The 20,620-nt window shown below is 37.3% G+C and overlaps 3 protein-coding genes across 6 annotated transcripts in view; 2 read left to right on the plus strand and 1 right to left on the minus strand.

The window, feature by feature from the left end:
- Positions 1–8,320, plus strand: part of fxr2 (FMR1 autosomal homolog 2) — a 105,848-nt gene extending 97,528 nt beyond the window's left edge. For all 3 annotated transcript variants that reach the window (XM_051900714.1, XM_051900713.1, XM_051900712.1), the window contains one exon: positions 6,586–8,320. In XM_051900714.1, coding sequence (XP_051756674.1) covers positions 6,586–6,696 — 111 coding nt within the window. In that variant the 3' untranslated portion in view covers positions 6,697–8,320. The remainder of the gene's footprint in view (positions 1–6,585) is intronic.
- LOC127516283 (uncharacterized) overlaps positions 1–20,620 on the minus strand; it is a 344,148-nt gene that overhangs the window by 273,476 nt on the left and 50,052 nt on the right. The gene's annotated exons all lie outside the window — the stretch shown is intronic.
- Positions 14,811–20,377, plus strand: ponzr6 (plac8 onzin related protein 6). Of its 2 annotated transcripts, none has more exons than XM_051900775.1 (4): positions 14,811–14,933; positions 18,385–18,511; positions 18,696–18,856; positions 19,530–20,377. In XM_051900775.1, exons 2-4 carry the CDS (start codon positions 18,394–18,396, stop codon positions 19,740–19,742), a joined length of 492 nt encoding a protein of 163 aa, XP_051756735.1. In that variant the 5' UTR covers positions 14,811–14,933; positions 18,385–18,393; the 3' UTR covers positions 19,743–20,377. The 2 variants fall into 2 exon arrangements, with proteins under 2 accessions (XP_051756735.1, XP_051756736.1); XM_051900776.1 differs by lacking the exon at positions 14,811–14,933 and adding an exon at positions 14,946–16,804.

Consider the following 20,620-nt stretch of genomic DNA (forward strand, 5'->3'; position numbering starts at 1 on the left):
CAGGTTAAGTAAAATATAATTAATATATAGGCTAATATAGTGCATATATTTAGTGAAACAGTTTCTCTAGCGAACTAACAAGATGTTGACACTGAATGGCTTTTCTGAGGTAAATGTAATACTGTGTGACATTGTTTACAAACTGACATCTTTCCATGGTTGTAACACTGATTGTGCGATTACACGAGATATGATACATTTCAGTAAGTTGTACTGTATCTTTCAACATACCTTCATGTTCATTCTGTAGTAGTGATGTAGAAGGGATGATTGCGTTCACTCACGCTCTGCGCTGCCGTTTGAACTGAGGCGATCTGTCACGCCACATCAAAAAGGCATTTATTGTTTGAATTTCGTGATAAAATGGACAGAATTTGAAGGATGGCACTTTTAATCGAATCGAAAAGTAACAAAACACAGAGCTTATTGCGATTATTGGTGGTTAATGCTGGTTAACATAGGTTAGGCTAAAAAGCATTACTGTGCGCACCCCCTCTTGGATTGGAGTGTGGATCGCCTGTGACTGAGTGTATTCGTCGTCTAACTGCATGAACCGAATCGTGACGTCCGTACCGTGACGGTTCGGGGCGAATACATGTATACACAGGGTTGGGGAGAAACGGAATACATGTAACGGCGTTACGTAATCAGGATACAAAAATCCAGTAACTGTAATTCATCAGTTACGGCAAAAAAAAACGTAGTAATCAGATTACAGTTACATTTTGAAAAAAGGGGGGATACTATCAGGATTACAATCATTTCATTTAAAACTAAATAAATCATTATTTTGCCATTAATAACACACATTAAGCGCTGCTTGATTATACAGTATTTCCTGGTTCTGTTGCCAGTGATGACTCACGTGAGCCACCCGCTGGTGCATGCGCAAATAACACCCGTCTACAATATAACACCAGTCTCTCCTCACTGCTGTTAGTTGAAACGATGCTGCCCACGGGGAAAAACACTGTCAATTCATGGAAATTTCGCTGCTATTTTGTTTTCAAAGAAGAAAATGCAAACAACATGGTTGTACAGTGCAAAGTCTGCCTTCCAGCTACGAAAACACTTTCTTTATCAAAGGACTAAAAGATAATCTGTAATACCATACTGAACACAGAATGAACAAAAAGATTTATTTCTAATCAGAGGAAGAAAGACTAGTACAAAACTTATAGGGATAATACAGGAATTGAAATGACACATTACAAACAATTTTATAAAGTTGCCACACACAGGACTCAAACCCACAATCGTTGGGTAAGGTGCTTATTAGGCATCTGGCTTTACATATTGAGCTACTTGAGAATGCACATTCATCAGGCTGCAGAAGAGAAGTTTTAATGTGAGAATGATCACAGAAAAAAACGTTACTCAGCATGTTAACCAGATTAGCATGCTAAGCTAACTTAATGCTAATGCTGCTTATAGTTAACCTGATAGCTGAAGAGCCACATTAGAAAGAATGGCAACTGGTTAGCATGCTAAGCAATTAGCATGCTAAGCTAACTAACATAAGACAACAAACAGAGGCAAGGTCACATTCAGAGACAAATATCTCAGGAACGGTAGAGAATATCAAAAATCTGAGTCATTTCTGTGCGGCTCGGTCCAAAGATAATATGAGCCGATTTTGGACAAAATTGGACAAAATATGTAGGAGGAGTACAGAAAAAACTGTTTTTCATTTACTTCAATATGGCTGACAGGTACATTTAAGGAAAATGACAGATGACACATCGTCAGAATCGACATTAGCCAGGGAAAAAAAATGACAAAGCATTCAAATTTTGGACATTGTTTTCAAAAGATATAAGCATTTTTGCAAAATTCCTTATATCTCTGGAACACTAGGTGGCGCTATGTTCCAACTTCTCAGGTACCTTCAGGACATTCTGATGATGCGTACCAATTTTTGTGAAGATATGTCAAATTGTTTAGATAATTGCAATTTGAACAAAAGATATTGGAATTTATGACAAAATTCAAAATGACGGACACGTGGTTTATCCGATATTGACAAAATCGGCATCCTCGGATTCGGCATGGCCCAAGCAATCCATAGAGATATGAAAAAAAAACTTCTCAGGCTCTTTCAGGGCATTGTGCTGATGACCCATACAGAGTTTCGTAACGATACGCTAATGCGTTCATAAAATACAGCGTTTTAGCACAAAATTCAAAATGGCCGACGGCCAAAATAGCCAATCATTTGACTCGGCATGATGCCCTGAATGATTTTTGGACAAACCCATCAGAAGTTATAAGTAAAAATAGCCATTTTTCATATCTCCGGACCAGTAGGTGGCGCTGTGCCAAAACGCTGCATGATGCCTCAGGTCATGCTTGTGATGACATGTACCAAGTTTGGTCTGAATACGATACAGCATTGCAGAGATACAGCATTATGTCTATTTTCGCAAGCGCTACATAAAATTCGTTCGCGTGTTTATCAAAAACGGTTTAAGGAATCAATTTGAATTCCATAACTTTTTGTCGGCATGGTCTGAAGATGATCTGGTTCAAGTTTCGTGAAAATCGGAGTAACGGCCTAGGAGGAGTAATTTTCAGAAAATTAAAAATGCGGAAAAATTTTCATGACGGAAAATCGATTTGTCTTGACCCAAGGAATCAGAGGAAAAAAAATTTTGTTTCAAACACTTACGGTTCAAAAGTTATTAACATAAACATGAGTGCAACTTTGGACAGCTGGTGGCGCTAGAGGGATTGAGTTAGATACTCCAAATTTGCTATGGACACAGTTCAGACTGTCCTCTAACTGCGTGTCAAGTTTCACAACTTTCCCGCAAGCGGTTCTATGGGCTGCCATAGACTTCCAGAGCGGAAGAAGAAGAAACGGAAGAAGAAGAATTAAAAAGAACGGCAACGATTACAATAGGTGCCTACGCACCTTCGGTGCTTGGCCCCTAAAAAGAACGGCAACAGATACAATAGGTGCCTACGCACCTTCTTTGCTTGGCCCCTAATAATAATAATAAGAAGAAGAACACTAACGATTACAATAGGTGTCTACGCACCTTCAGTGCTTGGCCCCTAATAATAAGAGAACTAACGATTACAAGAGGTGCCTTCGCACCTTTGGTGCTTGGCCCCTAATAATAAGGAAACTAACGATTTCAATAGGTGCCTTTACACCTTCGGTGCCTGGCCCCTAATAATATTGCAATAGATAATTTATCAGATTTGTAAAATATTTTTATTGTTGAGACCCATTCAAAAGTATGGAACGTGTAACATTTAAAAACTTGAAGAAATTGAGAAGAAATTATTAAAATTACATTTTAAAATGCAATTTATTTATAGTAAGTTGACAGACCCATGTCTAATTAAAATCACACCAAAGTTTTTTTTTTCTTTTCCCCGAGATAGTTACTGCGTGTCTGCATCATCAGAGAGAACTGAGGTAGCAGAAAACAGGTCGAACTACAACTAGCTCAACTGACCAGCCTAGGTTAAAAAGGGTAAATGCAAGTTTACTGCAAAATGGCTCAAGAACGAGTTCTCGTGGTGGTTGAAGCCTGTGCCTGGAAATGTCTATGAGGCAAACTGCGCCTTGTGACGGAGATGTTTTAAACTCTGTAGTGTGCAATAGGCATCATCAAGGCGGTGGAATCACAGACGCAGAGTGCAGGGCTCAACATTAACGCTTGTCCAGGCCAGGTGGATTTTTTTTGAAGGGGCAAGTGAAAGAGAATTTTACTTGATTGGCCGGAAAAATAGCCTGATTAAAACTTCAGTGACAAAAAATAACCAGTGAAGCATCGAAACGCAAGAATAATTCTGCAAGAATGATTACATTCAGCGTAAACAGCGACTGATAATGGATAGTGTATCAAAGACTATAGAATAACACAAGACGCGTCACTCGTATCGTTATGAATGGGAGAAAGTGCAATATGGCGGAATAAGTCCCGCCTTCTAAATAAGAGCCAATCGCTGATTGGTAAAGTCATCGCGTCACTTCAGCGGCCGTTAGAAGCTCCAGTTCCTATAGAAACAATCAGATGCGCGCCTCCGAAATATGACCCAAGAGACGCACATTTAGGATTGCATATGCGTATTAGCTTGGTCCAGCCTGGAAAAGACTTTTTTTTTTTTTTTTCTTTTTTTTTCATGAGTGTTTAGAAACAAAATGTATGAGACAGTTGTCAGATTTCATTGGTGATTTCAAATATAAAATTTAATCGAAAGCTTGGCAAACAGCTTTGGAGAATTTGATGTTTCCCCATTCAAAGAGATAGGAGCTGCACTTGCATGCCTGAGAGGCATTTCAAAGATGGCCGCCGAGTGAAATAACTTGTCTTAAAGGGACTTTGTAGTCAGTGGCGTAGCAAGTCAGCCCCGGGCCCATATGCAAAAAAAATTTTACGGGCCCCCCTCGGCTTCACGGACTTTAATATGAATAAGATATCACTAACATGCAGACAAAAATGGTAAAAAAAAATAAAAAATAAAAAATTCTAAGAATGACAACAACAGCACTACAGTAGGCCTACTATGCGCTCTTCCATCATTTTGACTTTGCATTGCGGATCTATTTCATGTCAAAAAATGGCTTTTCAACACAGTCTGCGTTTGAATTCGACCGATTCGACTCTGGCTTTGGAATTTCAGAATGATCATTGCATCATTTTAGATGCGATGAGTCAGAAGATTATTCCAGTTATGAATTAATTATTCTGTCACAGACTTTTTTAATGCACATGTTTTATTCCTAATAAATTTACTAGTTTCTTCTCTAAATATGTTTCCATCACGTTTTATGTGCATTTTATTTCGTTGAATAAAGAGTAGGCCTATCCACCCCAGCAAGAGTACGAGTTACATTTATTCACATCTTGTGCAGGATCTTAAAATGCAGACGTAGTCATTTTTTCAGAAAACTGTACTACTTTAATTCTGTACTACTTACATTACTGCATGCATGTTTCAGAAACCCACTTTAAAAATGACAGAAAAGCTAATACCAGTCAAATACAATTGATCATCGACATGGCATGGACCATTTTATGGTCCATTTATTGAGCTTCTTAATGATTTTTAGTACATTTAACATAGGCTATAGCAAGTTACTGACAACATTATTTCTATTATACTTCATTTTTCTGAACATATGGACACGGGTTCTGTCTCGCGCACAGACGCACGTGCAAGCCTTTGAAAGTATTTAGCTGCAGAAAGACGCGTTCGGCGTGTGCACTGCGCACTATCTACTGGACTTTTTTCAAGCCCTCAGTTTACTCTCGCATGGGCTGTTGTACAGTACACATACTGTCCGTGCCATCAAAAATTGGGCTGCACGCGGACGGGGAGTGCGATCGTCAGTGAACCCTCCTGATGACAAAAATTTCACGATGCGGACGGTGCGCGGACGCCCGAAGTATACTTTAGTTTTAAGCCCGTAATAGCGGGCCCCCAATCCTCCCGGGCCCATACGCACGTGCATACCTTGCATGCCCAGACGCTACGCCACTGTTTGTAGTGTATTTCTAGTAATGCTGTTAAAAGCCGCGCTGCCGGTCTCTTTGTGAGAGACTTTAGTGGAGAAATCAAAACATGTGGGCGTAACAGCACGCATAGAGAAACTCACAGAACATACTGAGGTAAAAATTCGAAATGTTGAGTTTTTTTTTTTTTTTTTTTTTTAATATGATTAAGTAACAACGTGACAAGGGAGCTATTTTGCCGAATATTCTCTTGATTGGAAATGTTACATTGATTTTTAGTTCAATAAACAATTAATTTACATTTTGGACACAATATTGACTGTTTTGTTCTTTCACCAATGAAAATAGTTTCAAACAAAGATCACAGCAGAACTATTGCTTGTCTCAAAGCAACTCTCAGCGGTGTTTTGTTACTGAACGATTCAGCGTTTTGAATGAATCGGTTGAATGAATGACTCAATGACTCACTCATTAAGTGACTTGCCGCCACCTACTGGTGGTTTAGTTTCTTGTTTAAAAGTATGCATTTTTCCCAACATTTCTTTATTTGTATATTCAAATATGTATTCAAAATATTAATCTAAAACATTTATTGCAATTGTAATTTTGCAGTGTGAATGTAATTTAATCAGTAACAGCCCTATAGTGCATTTATCATGTAAGAATTTTACATGAAAGATGACGCATACATTTAATAAGGTTAAAAAATTGGCCTTTATAAAGGTAAAGAATGTAAAAATAAAAAAATATGCAGATTTAAGTTTGTAAAAGCTGAAAGAACACTGAAAATATTTCTTCAGAATAAACTGTTTACACAACCAAAAATCTCAGTGATGCTGTACATTTGAGGGATTTTTTAGTATGGCATATTATCTGCTGATACGAAAAGTTCACTGTATATCATAATAATAAATAGCATTTATGACTGATGATATTTTATTTTCTTTTTTTATATTAATGACATTAAATATTACATATACATATGTAATATACTGTGTATTTCCATTACATGTTTGGTCTTAAATTTCATGCATGGTGGTATTAAAAAGGTCTTAAGTCTTAAATTTAACTTGTTTATATCTGTAGACATCCTGTTTCATTCTCTCTTCATCAGGAAAATGGGACTAGCACGAGTAAGGAAGAGCGTACTCCCTCCAAGCACTCCCCTAGCAGCGGCGTGGCATCGCCAGGGGAGGCTGTAGCCCTGGTGAATGGCGTCTCGTAAAAAGTCATCTCGCCTCTTCAAGACCCACGTCTAAAGCAAGACACCATGGCAAACTCTGTCCCTGCTTGCATTCACGTAAACCTTTAAACTGACGAATGAAAATGGACTAAAATCCTTGAATTCATACAAGTCTACGAGAAGAAAATGATACAAAAAAAAATGACGAACGCATCTACTTTAAACCACACATAACTGTGTATGTTTATCCTATCTATCAGTACTTAGTGCATATTTAAGACAAGCTTGCCAAAAATGAGCTCATGGATATGACTCAAATTTTCTGACATAACACAGAAAACAGGACGTGACTATTTGGGTTTTATTTTAGGGTTTTTTTTGTTGTTGTTGTTGTTGCTGTCATTATTTGTTTTTGTTTGTTTGTACTCACTGGTGTGGGATTGTGAAAACGCTCCCAAATAGACGCATCTCTGAAACAGTGTTAGCTAAACTAGGGTGGAGCTAGTGGAGAGGCGATGGGTTGAAGGCGGAGCCTCTCACAAGTGATTGACAGTTAAGTCTGTGGTACTACTTTTTTCTTTTTTTTTTTTTCTTTTTTTTTTTTTTTTTAGGGCAAAGTTTTAGGGTAAAACGGAGAGACATTGTGCCTTGAATTTGAAAAAGAGAAAAAAAAAAAAAAAAAAAAACTTGAGTATTTTCTTTTTTCCCTTAATATTTGCGTTGTTCATGAGATGAAGTAGATGGTTCCTGTTTGGTGTTTTTATTTTGTCTGAGGAAATGACAGGATAATGCAGAATTAGAGGAGTTAGAGTTTGGGGGGAGAGATAGATAATTAATGCCAAACATGAAATTAGGACGTTTGTCCAAGATCAAGTAGTTATTTGAAAGCCGTTTAATGTGTGTTTGTGTGTACGAGTGTGTGTCTGTTTGTACATGTTGTGAGCATATAAATTTGGAGGAACGTTACATGATCCAAGAGACAACCCAGAAGAATCCCAAATGGATTTTGTCTCTTTAGTTAAAGTTTGGTGAAAGTGGCTCAAGTGTCGGCAGCCTTTCCAAACAGAACTAGAGAGAGACGTAAATGAACTAACTGACAGGTTTCTGATAATTTTCAGAATCTCTTTCCTCAGCAGTCCCCCGTACCTTCTGGTGGAAGGCAGGCAGGATGAGTGTGGAAGGTAGCACACACTCGACATATTCCAGCCTTTTAGCCACAACTGACTGAAGGGCAGGAGGGGGTTTGTGCCCCCCTGTGTGGATGGTTGGTCTTGATGGTCTAGAAGGCACTCTGGAAACAGTGAAACCCTATTAAGATAAAGCCAGTAACACTGAGACAGATGCTTGAGTTCACACACACACGTGCATGTACACACATACATCCGAGAGCATTGTAATGTACTCCAATTCTGTCAAATGGAGTTTTGGCCTCTGCTGTCTCTGCTGGGGAGTTTTGATGCAGTGGCAGAGAAGCTGATCAAGTGTTTGTGTCCCTGGTTGTCATGGGTAAAGGGGAGAGGACCGTTCCCTCACTTTATTACTGTCATCTCAGTTCCTGCTCTCAAAGTTTTTTTTTTTTTTTTTTTTTTTTTTTTTTGGTTGTACTTTCCACATAAAAGGAAAAAAAAGATTAAAATGGAAGTGAAATAAATTATTTCTGCAATGACACCTGTGTGCAGATTTGCTTCCCCCCCCCCCCCCCCCCCCCCCAAGTAAATGATTTGTAAAAGAAAATGATCGTCAAACAAAATATAGTATGAACTGTTTTGTGAACCTGTCTAAATAAATCAAAACCCCAATTTGAGAGATTGTTTTAACAATAAACATTAAACATCCAAATTGTTAATCAAATTCAAAAGAAAAAACATAAAATGTTTACATAAAATAAACTATTTAATATATATATTTATAAGGAAAAGTTACTTTTAAAAGTAATTAGTTACAATATTGTATTAATTATAAAAAATTAAGTAATTGTGTTTATGGAAAGTACTGCATTGCGTTGTTTGCATTACTTTTTCTCACCTGGGCTGGGATTTCTTGTTTGTTTAAAGGATTAATTCACTTCTGAATGAAAATTTCCTGATAATTTACTCACCCCCATGTCATCCAAGATGTTCATGTCTTTTTCTTCAGTCGAAAAGAAATTAAGGTTTTTCAGTGAAACATTCCAGAATTTTTCTCCATATAGTGGACTTCATTGGGGTTCACAGGGTGGAAGGTCCAAATTGCAGTTTCAGCACAGCTTCAAAGTGCTCTACGCGATCCCAGACAAGGAATAAGGGTCTTATCTAGCGAAACGATCAGTCATTTTCTAAAAAAAATAAATAAAAATGTATATACTCTTCAACCACAAATGCTCGTCTTGCACTAGCTCCCCAAAAACCTTAATTTCTTTTCGACTTAAGAAAGACAGACATGGACATCTTGGATGACATGGGGGTGAAATGTTAATTCTGAAGTGAACTAATCCTTTAATTATTAAAAAAAACAAAAGTTCTATTTTTGGCAAATGTAAAGGCCCTTTCACATCAAAAGTGAAATGAAAGCGGAACGATCGGTGTATGACATCAAAGCACCCCGAGAGCAGATGGCTCTGTATGCTTTTGAATTGCTCTCACAGTGCTTTGATGTCACACTAAGAATATGATGCAGGAGAAGAAAATTCAATATCTTACTTCAGCAATAAAAAAATAAAATAAAACAAATTTGTTTATCTAAAGTCATTTTAGCTTATTACTATGGCTGAATTGGATCATCGAATGTCAGCAGCAAAGACATTGCTGAATGCATAAAGTATATTTGTATCATTTAATATATTTAATACATACTATTATGAGTTTGCATTTCACTGTTTTTATTCATTTTGAGGAACACTGTTTTTGTGCAAGTTAGACGAGTAAATGCCTGCTCACATTTAGTCTAACTACAGTGACCGTCATGTTTACACAGCACACAACACCTCTGCACTTACTCCTAATTTCTCTCAACGAAGACAAGAGAGCTGTCAGTCAAGTCATAATTTTAAAAGTAATGTGCTACTTTACTAGTTACTTGGAAAAAAAGTAATTATAGTTACCCTATAGTCTTGCATAACCCGACTTTCAAACTGACGGCAGAAGGTATGGACTCTATCGCAGCATTCGTTGGCCAAGGACCGCCCAAGAGAATGTCTGACCGACATTTAAAGCAACAACACAGTTTGTTTTGTTCCATGTCATGTTTAGGGGGGGTGAAAATGTAAAGTTGATGTGCCTACAATAACAGACTGGCATGCATCTAATAAATGAATCATTCAAGAACATTGTGCAAGTTAACTGCAACAATGGTGCTGCAAAACTTTTGAAAATCCAGCATTTAGTTCATCCTAAAAAGTGTTCATTGTCACAGTTGTAAACAGGACGGCTATCTTCTTCCATGAGGGGTGTGAGGGACTGAGAAGTTGGGAACAAGGAACACAAGCTTTCCACTGAAAAATGGGTCTTTATTTGAACCCAAGAAGAAAAAAATTTTCTTATACAACACAACAAAATAAACAAACAAAAAGAAAATAAAGTCAAAACATTCAGACAGAAAAGCCAACAAACTAAAACTGAAAACCTACTCAAATGAACAAACCAACAGTTTATAAAGGAAAGGATGGGCCCATTACAAATTAAGAGGGAAACCAGTGAAACTTTACATTCAACATATAACATTAAGTAAATCAAAATCAAATCAGACAAAGAAATATATTTAATCAAGATAAAGAAAAGCAAAATGTACTTAAATACCATAAATGTACAACTACATAAATCAATTAATAAAGACATCAACTTTTCTTCCTCCCCCCGGCAACCTCAGCGAATGGTATGTCTGGGCAGAACCAACAATGCTAAAATTCTCTGTTCCTGCCTGGACTCTAATTTTCATCACGCCAGGATGCGGCTGCTGCGGACCATGTCTGAAGATCATCACCACACATCACAGGTAAACTTAAACTCAAAATAGAAACAAATGTAAGTAACAGATACAATGTAACTAAGTTGTGTGCACTCCAAATCAGTAACAATGTATATAAAGATGTGTTGTAAAATGTAAACATGCAAACCTAACTAAAGAATTAATGGATATTGTTTGTTTCGTGTGGTCATTAGAAGCGATCATTATACTGAAACCAAAATGAATGTGAATGACAAAAGAGGGAAATTTAAATAAAGATTAACCTTAAATGAATGAACATGTCCTTCGTGTAGATGTATATGTGTGTGCGAGTGCGTGCATGTGGATGCGTGTGTGTGTGAGAGATGATGCATCCACATTACCACTCTTGTGCGTCCACCACTCAGGCCATCACATTTCCCCCCTCTTCAGGAACCTTGCCAGTAGAGCGGGAGAGATAGTCAGCGGTAACGTTGACTTTACCAGACACATGTTGAATCTTGAATCTGAAGGGCTGCATGGCGAGATACCATCTTGTAATCCTTCCATTAGAATCCTTAATTTTCTCCAACCACTGCAATGCTTTATGATCGGTCTCCAGGGTAAACTCACAGCCTAGTAGATAGTATTGATAGTGGGAATTCAAGGCCCACTTTATGGGACAGCTTTTACAAAATTGGGCCACACATTTACTTTCAAACCGGGCTAGAAAAAATACTTTTTGCATTAGTCTTATTTTTCCCCAGGTGGCCACCCCAAGGGATCGAGTGACTCAGATGTAACACCATCTCTCGAACACACTGTGGAACCACCAGTTGTTTCTGGGCCCTGATTTCTCGATAGAGTAGTCCCTTTGTTATCACATATCTGGCTGTACTGTCATTTAGAGGCTGCTCTCTTACCTCTGCAGCAGCAAAGCACTCCGTGAGACTAGCATCTTCCTGCTGCATCTGAATGATGTTGGTGGGCATCTGGAAGATCACAGGTAAGTTAGAGGTCATATTTTCAGACACTGTATGAGCAGCATAATTTACCTTTTCTTGTCTCTTTAGTATGCCCTTCTTGACCACACAGGTAACATATGGGAGGTTGTTAATTTAAAGCTAAATTTAATTTGGCTGAAGTGGGTTGTCCCCATGTAGGGCTTACCAGACCCCTCCACTTTCTTTTGCTGAAAGTGAGGCATGTCGGAAGAACGGCGGTCATTAACAGGTTTCCAAGCCCACGGCTTATTCTTTCCTCTGGCTGCAACAAACACATCCGCCAAAGACGCTGCTTCCGCTGCTATTCTGGGATCTCTTTCTCGAATCCACACCTGGAGTTCAGGGGACAGTGTTTTAAGATATTGCTCCAGAATGATGATTTCACTCACCTCCTCCACCATTTTCCTCTTAGGCTGGATCCACTTTCCAAAGAGTTCCTTGAGCCGACTTTTGTCGATAAGCATTGACATTGTATTTCTTTAAAATAGCATACTTCACTTTGTCAGTCAGTAGACTTGTTCAGATCCATATTGATATAAGCTGCTCTTGCTTTACCAGTCAACAAAGGGATTAAATGCCAAACCCAATCAGTTTTAGTCCACCTACAAGCAACAGCAATCCTCTCAAAAGTAACAAGGAAGTGCTCTACATCATCAGTGTCACTCAGCTTCTCCAATCAAGGTATCAGAGATAATGGCGGGCCTATTTTGTCCTCAACCTGATTAAAACTTTGCTGATAAGCCAAAGCCACAGAGTGTCCATCGGAATCTGAAGGATCCCTATCGGGCCTTTCCCGGGCCTCCCGGCCAATATCAGGTAAGTGAAGATTAGGAGAGGTGCATGCTTGGACTTCCATTTCCAAAAGACTGAACTGGTGCTGGAGAACCGTCGCTCCTGATCTGCCTGCTCCTGCTGTCTTGCAGTCTCCCAGCCTTCCGTCCTGGCCATATGGGTTCGAAGCAGTTTTGCCAACTCGGTCACCAAAACTTCTGTCTCCTGTTGCCTTGCCTCCTTCAACTCCTGCCACGTCCTGGTCCTCCTCACCCCTTTCTTCCACTTGCCGAAAGGGTGGAGCTTTAGGCATACTTTTCTTTAAGGTATGACTTATAATAACAGGGGAAAAAAACACAGCCTAATTTTCGTCACGCCAGGGTGCGGCTGCAGCAGACCATATCTGAAGATCATCGCCACACATCACCGGTAAACTTAAACTCAAAATAGAAACAAATGTAAGTAACAGTTACAACGTAACTAATTTGTGTGTACTTCAAATCAGTAACAATGTATATAAAGATGTGTTGTAAAATGTAAACATGCAAACCTAACAATAAAGAACTAATGAATATTGATTGTTTTGTGTGGTTATTAGAAGCGATCATTATACTGAAACCAAAATGAATGTGAATGACAAAAGAGGGAAATTTAAATAAAAATTAACATTAAATGAATGAACATGTCCTTCATGTAGATATGTGCGTGCGTGCGCACGTGTTTTTGTGATTTAAGAGGACACAAATTTGTATAATGACATGGGTATTACGACGTAAACAATAAATATGAGGACATTTCATGAGTCCTCATATTTAAAATAGCTTTAAAAACATACTAAAGAATGTTTTATTAAAAATGCAGAATGTTTTCTGTGATGGGTAGGTTTAGGAGTAGGGGTAGTGTAGGGGGATAGAATGTACAGTTTGTACAGTATAAAAACCATTATGCCTATGGAATGTCCTCACTTTGATAGCAAAACAAACCTGTGTGTGTGTAAGATAGATGATACATCCACATTATCGCTCTTGTGGAGCCACCACTCGGGCCGTCACAAGGGGGTTTGGCGTCACGACAGCCTTGTTTCCAGGTTGACCTTTAAAGAATGCAACACACAAGTCTCCCAAAAATCTTTGAGAATTCAACCAATCAGATGACAACTTTGAAACTCCCGAATTGTTTCCCAATTTGTGTGCCTTGCACATCAGACTTCTTTTTTTTTATGAACAGAACAGAATATACAACAGTATACAGATATGTACAGAATAATACCAGAGTGTACAAAACATTAATTCATTAATCAAAAAAAGTATCCACGAAAAATACTACAAGTCTTTTTTGCTTTTTTTTGTTGACAATATTCTCCAAAGTGCTGTAGTCCTTGATGATCTGGAGAAAATTAATGAAATTTGGCTTGGACCCTGACCATTTCTTTTTATGACGTTCATCCAACGGTCCGTGGGCATGATGTCTGAGGCTGAGATATGTTACCACCAACAATGTGTGTGTGTCAGTAGAGTTGAGTGGTTTAGCTTGACAAATGCCAGTTATTTTATTGTCTTCTCACCAAACTACAGAAAGTGTCCAAATGATGTCATTTTTTGTGTGCCTATTTTCCTTTTTTATATTCATTAGCAGGAAAATCATTCATTTCAATCAATCATTCATCATTCATTCAAGGTTATGAACAAAATGCCTACTGCAACATTGAATTCAGGCCTTTAAAAAAATGGATGCTGATTGTGGAAAGAACTATATTAGCTGATAAATTTGCTCCTTTATAACCAGCATTGTGAAACTATGTAGCTTTGCTAACCACTGCTAAATAAAAACAGGCATTTTAGCTCTTGTGTATTGATCGAGAGAAACTATGAAGCCCATGTGGGAGTGCCTCATACATTCGAATACAAACTAAGCTCTCAAATCAGGTTTCATTTTTGAATAGCTTGACTAAGAGACAGACTACACAATTTATTTTACCGGATGAGATAGGACAACACAGAATTATAATAGTGATTGTGTTTGCGTGTATTAATGTTAAAATGCATAATAGAGGTTTAGAACCTGATCCCAGGTTCAGATGTCACAGACAATTGAGACAATGGGTTTTTATTACCAGAGCAGATTTAATCTTTGTATGTTTACTGATTCATCACCATGTACATTGCAGTGTTTACATTTTACATTAAACATGCTGTTGTTTAGCAAACCTTTATTTATTCTGCTCAGTGCCTGCAGACCGGTTTTGTTCCAGGATGTCTTACATCATAAGGGTTACTGCGCAAATAAGTCTATTTACAAAGATCTTTTAATATTATCATAATATCAACTTTTATAAATGTCATTAACTGCTTTATATTCAATATGAATAACAATGTCTAATAATTGTCTTAAATTCCCTGATCACAACAGAAATGCACCTGCTTTTCTATTATGCTGCATTTATAATGGTGAAGGGTAGGGGTTGTGTGACGTCCTCATGTCTGTTGTACTCACCTGTGGTCACACACAAGGTGCTCCACCTAGAGCTTTTTGGTTTCCTTCCTGCTGTGAAAAGCAGTGCATCAACACACGTCTTATACACAGCCTCTGAAGACCAGACTTCAGGCAAGTACACCGTTTTCTACGCTTGTGTAAATATGCATCACTTTTCTGTAGTATTCCATTTCTGAACTGTTCCTATATCTGATGACTTTTTATTAGATTGTTTTTCAGATGTTTTAGGACTTTTTGCTATTAATTTAGCTTTTGCACAGCAACAAAGTTGTGTATGAATGTAAATTTATGTCTTGTTTTTCAAATTAGTATTAGTTTAGCATGTCCAGGCACTGCAGCTTTAATTGTATTTGACAGTAGCACCTCTTGATACTTTAAAAATCATATTCTTGCAATTTTCTAAAGCACTTCTTTTGCATTTTCAAATACATTATGCTGAATGTTTCCTGTCCGTGACATAGGAGAACCTGTGGAGGCCATTTACAAGTAAAATGAAGGGGGAAAGTATATGAAAAACCAGTTCCCTGACCTCACTTATGTGCTTTCATTTCATGTTATTCTTGGTCATTGGCAACCATACTGCTCTATTATTTTCCATTACTTCTTCCTTCCCACTCTTTATGCTCTGATACTCTTTGACAGAATAAAAGGTTTGGAAATTTGCATTGTGTTCCTCTGTTCTGGAGTGAGGGAGCGGACTGGCCCTGTGGGTGAAGAAGGGATTTTTCTTTTTCAATCTAGCTCGAGTTTCACCGTGATCTCTGATTGTAGTGGAGATATTAGATAATGGAAGACTTAAGACTAAAAGCAACCATGTAGCTCTTTGCTGTCTCTATTTAATATGATGTGATTTAAATCCTCTCCATCCGACTTGTAGAAAGTTCAGAAACCTCTGTCTAGGCTTCTAAACATTGTCTTTCTCACAAAATATACAACTGACTCAGAAAGGCTTGAAGCCTTAAAAAAATTTACAGTAAATACTTCATTTTAGATGTTGTGAGCTATGCAAAAATGGGACAGATAACTGTTTTTACTCTCAGACGTTTTTTGTGATGCTACAACCTCAAAACTAAATCCAGTGTGGATTTATCAACTTTTAGCACTGCTATTCACTTAATCTGTTTTGTCATTCAAAGTGGGGTTAAATTGTTCAGGTTAAATTGAAACTGGAAAACCTTCACAAATAATTAAATGTAATTTTACCAAAGTATAATAATGATTATAAAACAGATAGTTCTGTTCCTTGATGGTGATTGGTGATATCTGTGTTTTATTTACAATAAAGCATGGCAATGACTGCTTCAGGGCCTAAAACTAACTTTTGGCCACATTTACCAATGGCTGGTGACTTAAGAAAATTTACCAGCTATAAATATTTTTTTTACCGGCCATGAAACTGTTATGAGACAAAAGTTTAGATACCAGTGAAAATTCACAATTCTCTATTCCCATTTCAATATCACAGCTAAAATTACTAGCTTTACTAATATAAATTTAAAACTTTATTAAAGACAAGTAACAGCAGGTTCCAGGTAGAGACACTGAATAAATTTATCAAATAAATAACACTGGATAGTCCTCACTGTATAAATTAAACTAATCCTTATTAAAGTTACAAAAGTTATTCAGTCAAGAGCAATGAATGTTTTTTCTTTGTGCTTTGTTGTTTGATTAACATTAAAAACACAGAAAGCAGCAGAAATATTAGGCTGCCACTTTAAGACCTAATCCACAGATCCAATGCACTGATACTGATACACAAACAGTTGATGGGCCCCAATGACTTCTATAGTATTTTTTTTTTTTTTTTTCCCTATACTATGGACGTCAGTAAGGCCCATCAACTGTTTGGTTACTTACATTCTTCATAATATCTTCTTTTGTGTTCTGAATCGCTGATGGAAATCACTGTGTCCCAATTCAGAGGCTGCATCCTTCGAAGAACTCGAACTTAAAAGGCCACGCCTTCGAAGGCTGCAAAGGTCAGACTGAGCATTGTTAAATGGTATGGTCTAGCCTAAGGAGGACTGTTCTTGTCGCCTAGCAACTGTGACAGCTGCTGTTGATGAGTGACTAATGCTTGTACAAGACTTGAAAGTTATATTAAAATGTCGGAAAACAAAACAGGGCTAACAAACTGTCTAAATATATTCACCATGGTCCATTTCTGTATATAATAAAGAGTATAAACTATTTATAATCAAATCTTAGTAAGATATGTCAACATTTGAACCGCTTTAAAGGTTTTCTTTTATTTTTACATTTTTATCATTAGATATTTGAGTAAGTTGAAACCCAATACTTACGTTTAAAAGTGTTCGTCAATTTCTCTCAAAAAAAATTATGTCGTCACTGGAGCACAATGAATTCTGGGGTAGGCAAGGCCACAAAGGATCCATCTGTTGCATCCTTCATTTCATGGGAAACAAAGGATGCATTTGGAGGCCGCATTTGAAGGAGCCTTCGAATTGGGACAGCCTTTGTCATGGTGCATTGATGCAATCGGTCTTCAAATGCACCCTTCGAAGGATGCAGCTGCTGAATTGGAATGCAGCAGTTTTTACTAGCACTGCTCTTCTTCTACCTCACCTTGCTCGCTTTTTTAACTTCGCCATCACCACCTAGTGATAAGGCATACAGATCATATAACACAGATCACTGACGCCATAAGTCATCCTGTTTGTTTTCATCAGTTTTTAAAGTATTTTAATTATGAAACTCTTCAGTTAACTTTACATTTATGGAAGGGGTAGGTATTTAGCTATAATTACCATGAATCTGTATTAATTTGACAGTATCATTTATTTTATGTTTTAATAATAGCTTTTATTTCGTTCATAAGATTCTAAAGCAATATAAGCTAAATAAAAATACCTTACTTAAAGATTGTTTTATTCAATGACATCCATGCTTGTTTCTTCGCGGGAGGCTTAGCTTGTAGTAGGTGTAACTTGCAGGGGCGTGGTTTGTAGTACTGCGGGACGCAGAAAGAAACTCTCTTTCAACTCTCTTTCAACTCTTTCAGCTTTCAAACTCTCTTTCATTTGGCGCTTGGGAACACCCTTAGCAACATAAACAAACAATATACTGTCAAAACTGTTCCATGTATTATGCATTTCAGCAAAAATAAGGGTTTACTATTAATTTAATGAAGTATGAGTGACCCCTGCATGTCTGCATCATTCATTCACTTTTAATTTTGAAGCCACACCCTTCCCCCATTAAAGTGTCTCTGTCAGGGACTATTTTTATTATTTTACTTAAAAAAAAATAAATAAATAAAGTAATAAAGTAAGGGAGGCTGTGCTGTATTGTGAATTTACAAGTCACTGTCACGCTCTTCAGCCATGACTGTATTCACAATACAGCACCGCTGCTTAGACCTTAATTATTGCTTACTTTATTAGTATTAAAATTAAAAAATAAAAAATAAATATTAATGTGCATGTAAAACACATGCCTCTGTAAATAAATACAAATCTATTTATATTTATTTATTAGAAGTGTTTGTTGAAGACAAGCATTCTTATTTGTCTGTGGATTTTCCCATGTGTTTTCCCAGCTCAGTGGAATGATGATGGCACATTCAGCTGTAAGTGTCCAGCCAGCCATGGTTGTTACCACTGATAACTTGAGGCTAAACCAGTGGAGCAGCGGAGTGTGTGACTGCTGCGAAGACATGGGCATTTGTAAGTGTTTGGTGAGAGAGAAAAAGGGAAATTATTGGAAGTATAATACAGAGTTAGGCATATGTTAGTATGAGGAATGATGAAAATCAACTGTGAGCACATATTTGTGTTTGAGGATGTGTGCTTGCGTATGATCTGAATGCATAACAAATTCAAACATTTGACATCTGTTTTCCTGTGGCAGGTTGCTGTGGTTTCTGGTGTACATACTGCCTCATGTGTAAGACCAGTGAGGATTTTGGAGAGTGTCTCTGTCTCCCCTTGCTGGAGATATGCTTTGGAGGCATGTTGCACCCTATTACACTGGCCATGAGGAGCAGTATGAGAGAGAGGTACCACATTAAGGTAATTACTATGTAATTACTATTTATTAGTAGTATGTTACTATGTTGTATTACAATTTTTGTCAATTATTACTATTTAAAATAAATTAATTTTCAACATCCATTACTCCAGTCTTCAGTGTCACATGATCCTTCAGAAATCATTCTAATATGCTGATTTGCTGCTCAAGAAAAATTTCTGATTATTATCAATGTTGAAAACAGTTGTGCTGCTTAATGTTTTTGAGGAAACCTGATGCATTGTATCGGTATTTGAATAAAACTACCACAGTGGTGTAAGTATATTTGTTTACGAATTGGAAAAACATTGTAGTGCTTATATAACAACTTGTTAGAATCTTATGTTTTAAAAAAAAAAAAAAAAAACTTTAAAATTTACATTTGAGGTTTGACTGAATATAACTTTTTGTAGAACAAAACATGAAAGTCTTTTCAAGTAGTGTTCAACACACCTTATTTTATCTACAAAATGAAAATATTAGGAAATTCCTCAAAAATGCTAATTCTCTTCCAGTTTAGGAAATACAAAATGAATAGCTCTATATCATGTTTAGATGTTGCATGGCTCAAATTTATGTCCCCATTTTGTATGGGCTGATGTTTCACCCACCCTCCCCTTTTAGACTACTCAGTTTCACATCACTTTAGATTTAAAGTTATTTTCTCTCATTAAGGGTTCGATACAAGATGACTGCTGTGTGGTGACCTGTTGCCCTGTATGCGTCTGGTGTCAGATGGCGAGAGAGCTGAAGGCTCGACGGCACTCCCTAGTGGTCATTAACCCAACCATCAACCCAGTTCACCAGCAGCCACAAGCTTTTAACCAGCCAACTCAAGCCGTGAATATGGGCTACCAGCCTCCGGACGCCATCAATCCTGCATACTAATGACCTCAGTGCATATGTGCACATCTGCGCTCCTTTAACCTCAAGCTCCTCAAAGAGCAAAACCTGCTGTTTTGTTGAAGTAATGTAGTGGTCAGGAAATCTGTTGAGTTCAATCTTTATACTTAACCTACCTGTTTAAACTCTGGCAATATTTTTTTCTGAACAAAACAATATTTAATGATAACAGTTTCTATGGCCTGGTTTCACAGACAGGGCTTAGAGTAAGTCAGGATTAGGTCTTAGTTTAATTAGGGTATTTAAGTTTATAAACTTTTATAAACGTACCCTAGGACAGGAAAAAAAAAAAAAAAAAAAAAACTTCACTGGTGTGCATCTTGAGACAAAACAATGGCTCTGCCTCTGACATATTTTAAGATATGTCAGTGCAAGTTAAAAAAGCTCAAACATGCATTTTAGTCTAGGACTAGCTTAAGCCTTGTCTGTGAAACAGGGGATATATATTTTTTTAGCAATTTCCTCTATAGACAAATTGCCATATATATACAAACACACAAAAACAAACACATGTGTCTGTGTGTGTGTGTTAGATGCTTTTGACAGCACTAATATATATAAAGCAAAGATTGGGTGTACACCTATTTAAGTAAATAAATATATTTCCTCACAAAAATGTATGTTTCTTGTATGTGAATTTCTTTTTATAAATGTCATTCTTAATATAACATACTAAAAAACAGATGTGTGTGATTTCCAGTATTAACATGACAAACTCAATCACAACGATTGCTGTGGTGTGCATCTTTCTTTCTTTTTTTCCTCACTCTGTTGTAGCTTGTCTAAACAGTGTCAACACAGTACTCATGTAGGAAGTTTAATGAGACACTGAATTTAGTCACAGGGGAGTCTGGAAGGGAAGA

The sequence above is a fragment of the Ctenopharyngodon idella genome, chromosome 7 (assembly GCF_019924925.1).
Source record: "Ctenopharyngodon idella isolate HZGC_01 chromosome 7, HZGC01, whole genome shotgun sequence".
NCBI lineage: Eukaryota > Metazoa > Chordata > Actinopteri > Cypriniformes > Xenocyprididae > Ctenopharyngodon > Ctenopharyngodon idella.

What these genes read in the sequence shown, in the direction of transcription:
- ponzr6 (XM_051900775.1), top strand. Translation starts at nt 18,394, where the DNA reads ATGATGATGGCACATTCAGCTGTAAGTGTCCAGCCAGCCATGGTTGTT. An exon ending in CTGCGAAGACATGGGCATTT is followed by an intron (nt 18,512 to 18,695) that starts GTAAGTGTTTGG and finishes TTCCTGTGGCAG; the next exon opens with GTTGCTGTGGTTTCTGGTGT. An exon ending in GAGAGAGGTACCACATTAAG is followed by an intron (nt 18,857 to 19,529) that starts GTAATTACTATG and finishes TCTCTCATTAAG; the next exon opens with GGTTCGATACAAGATGACTG.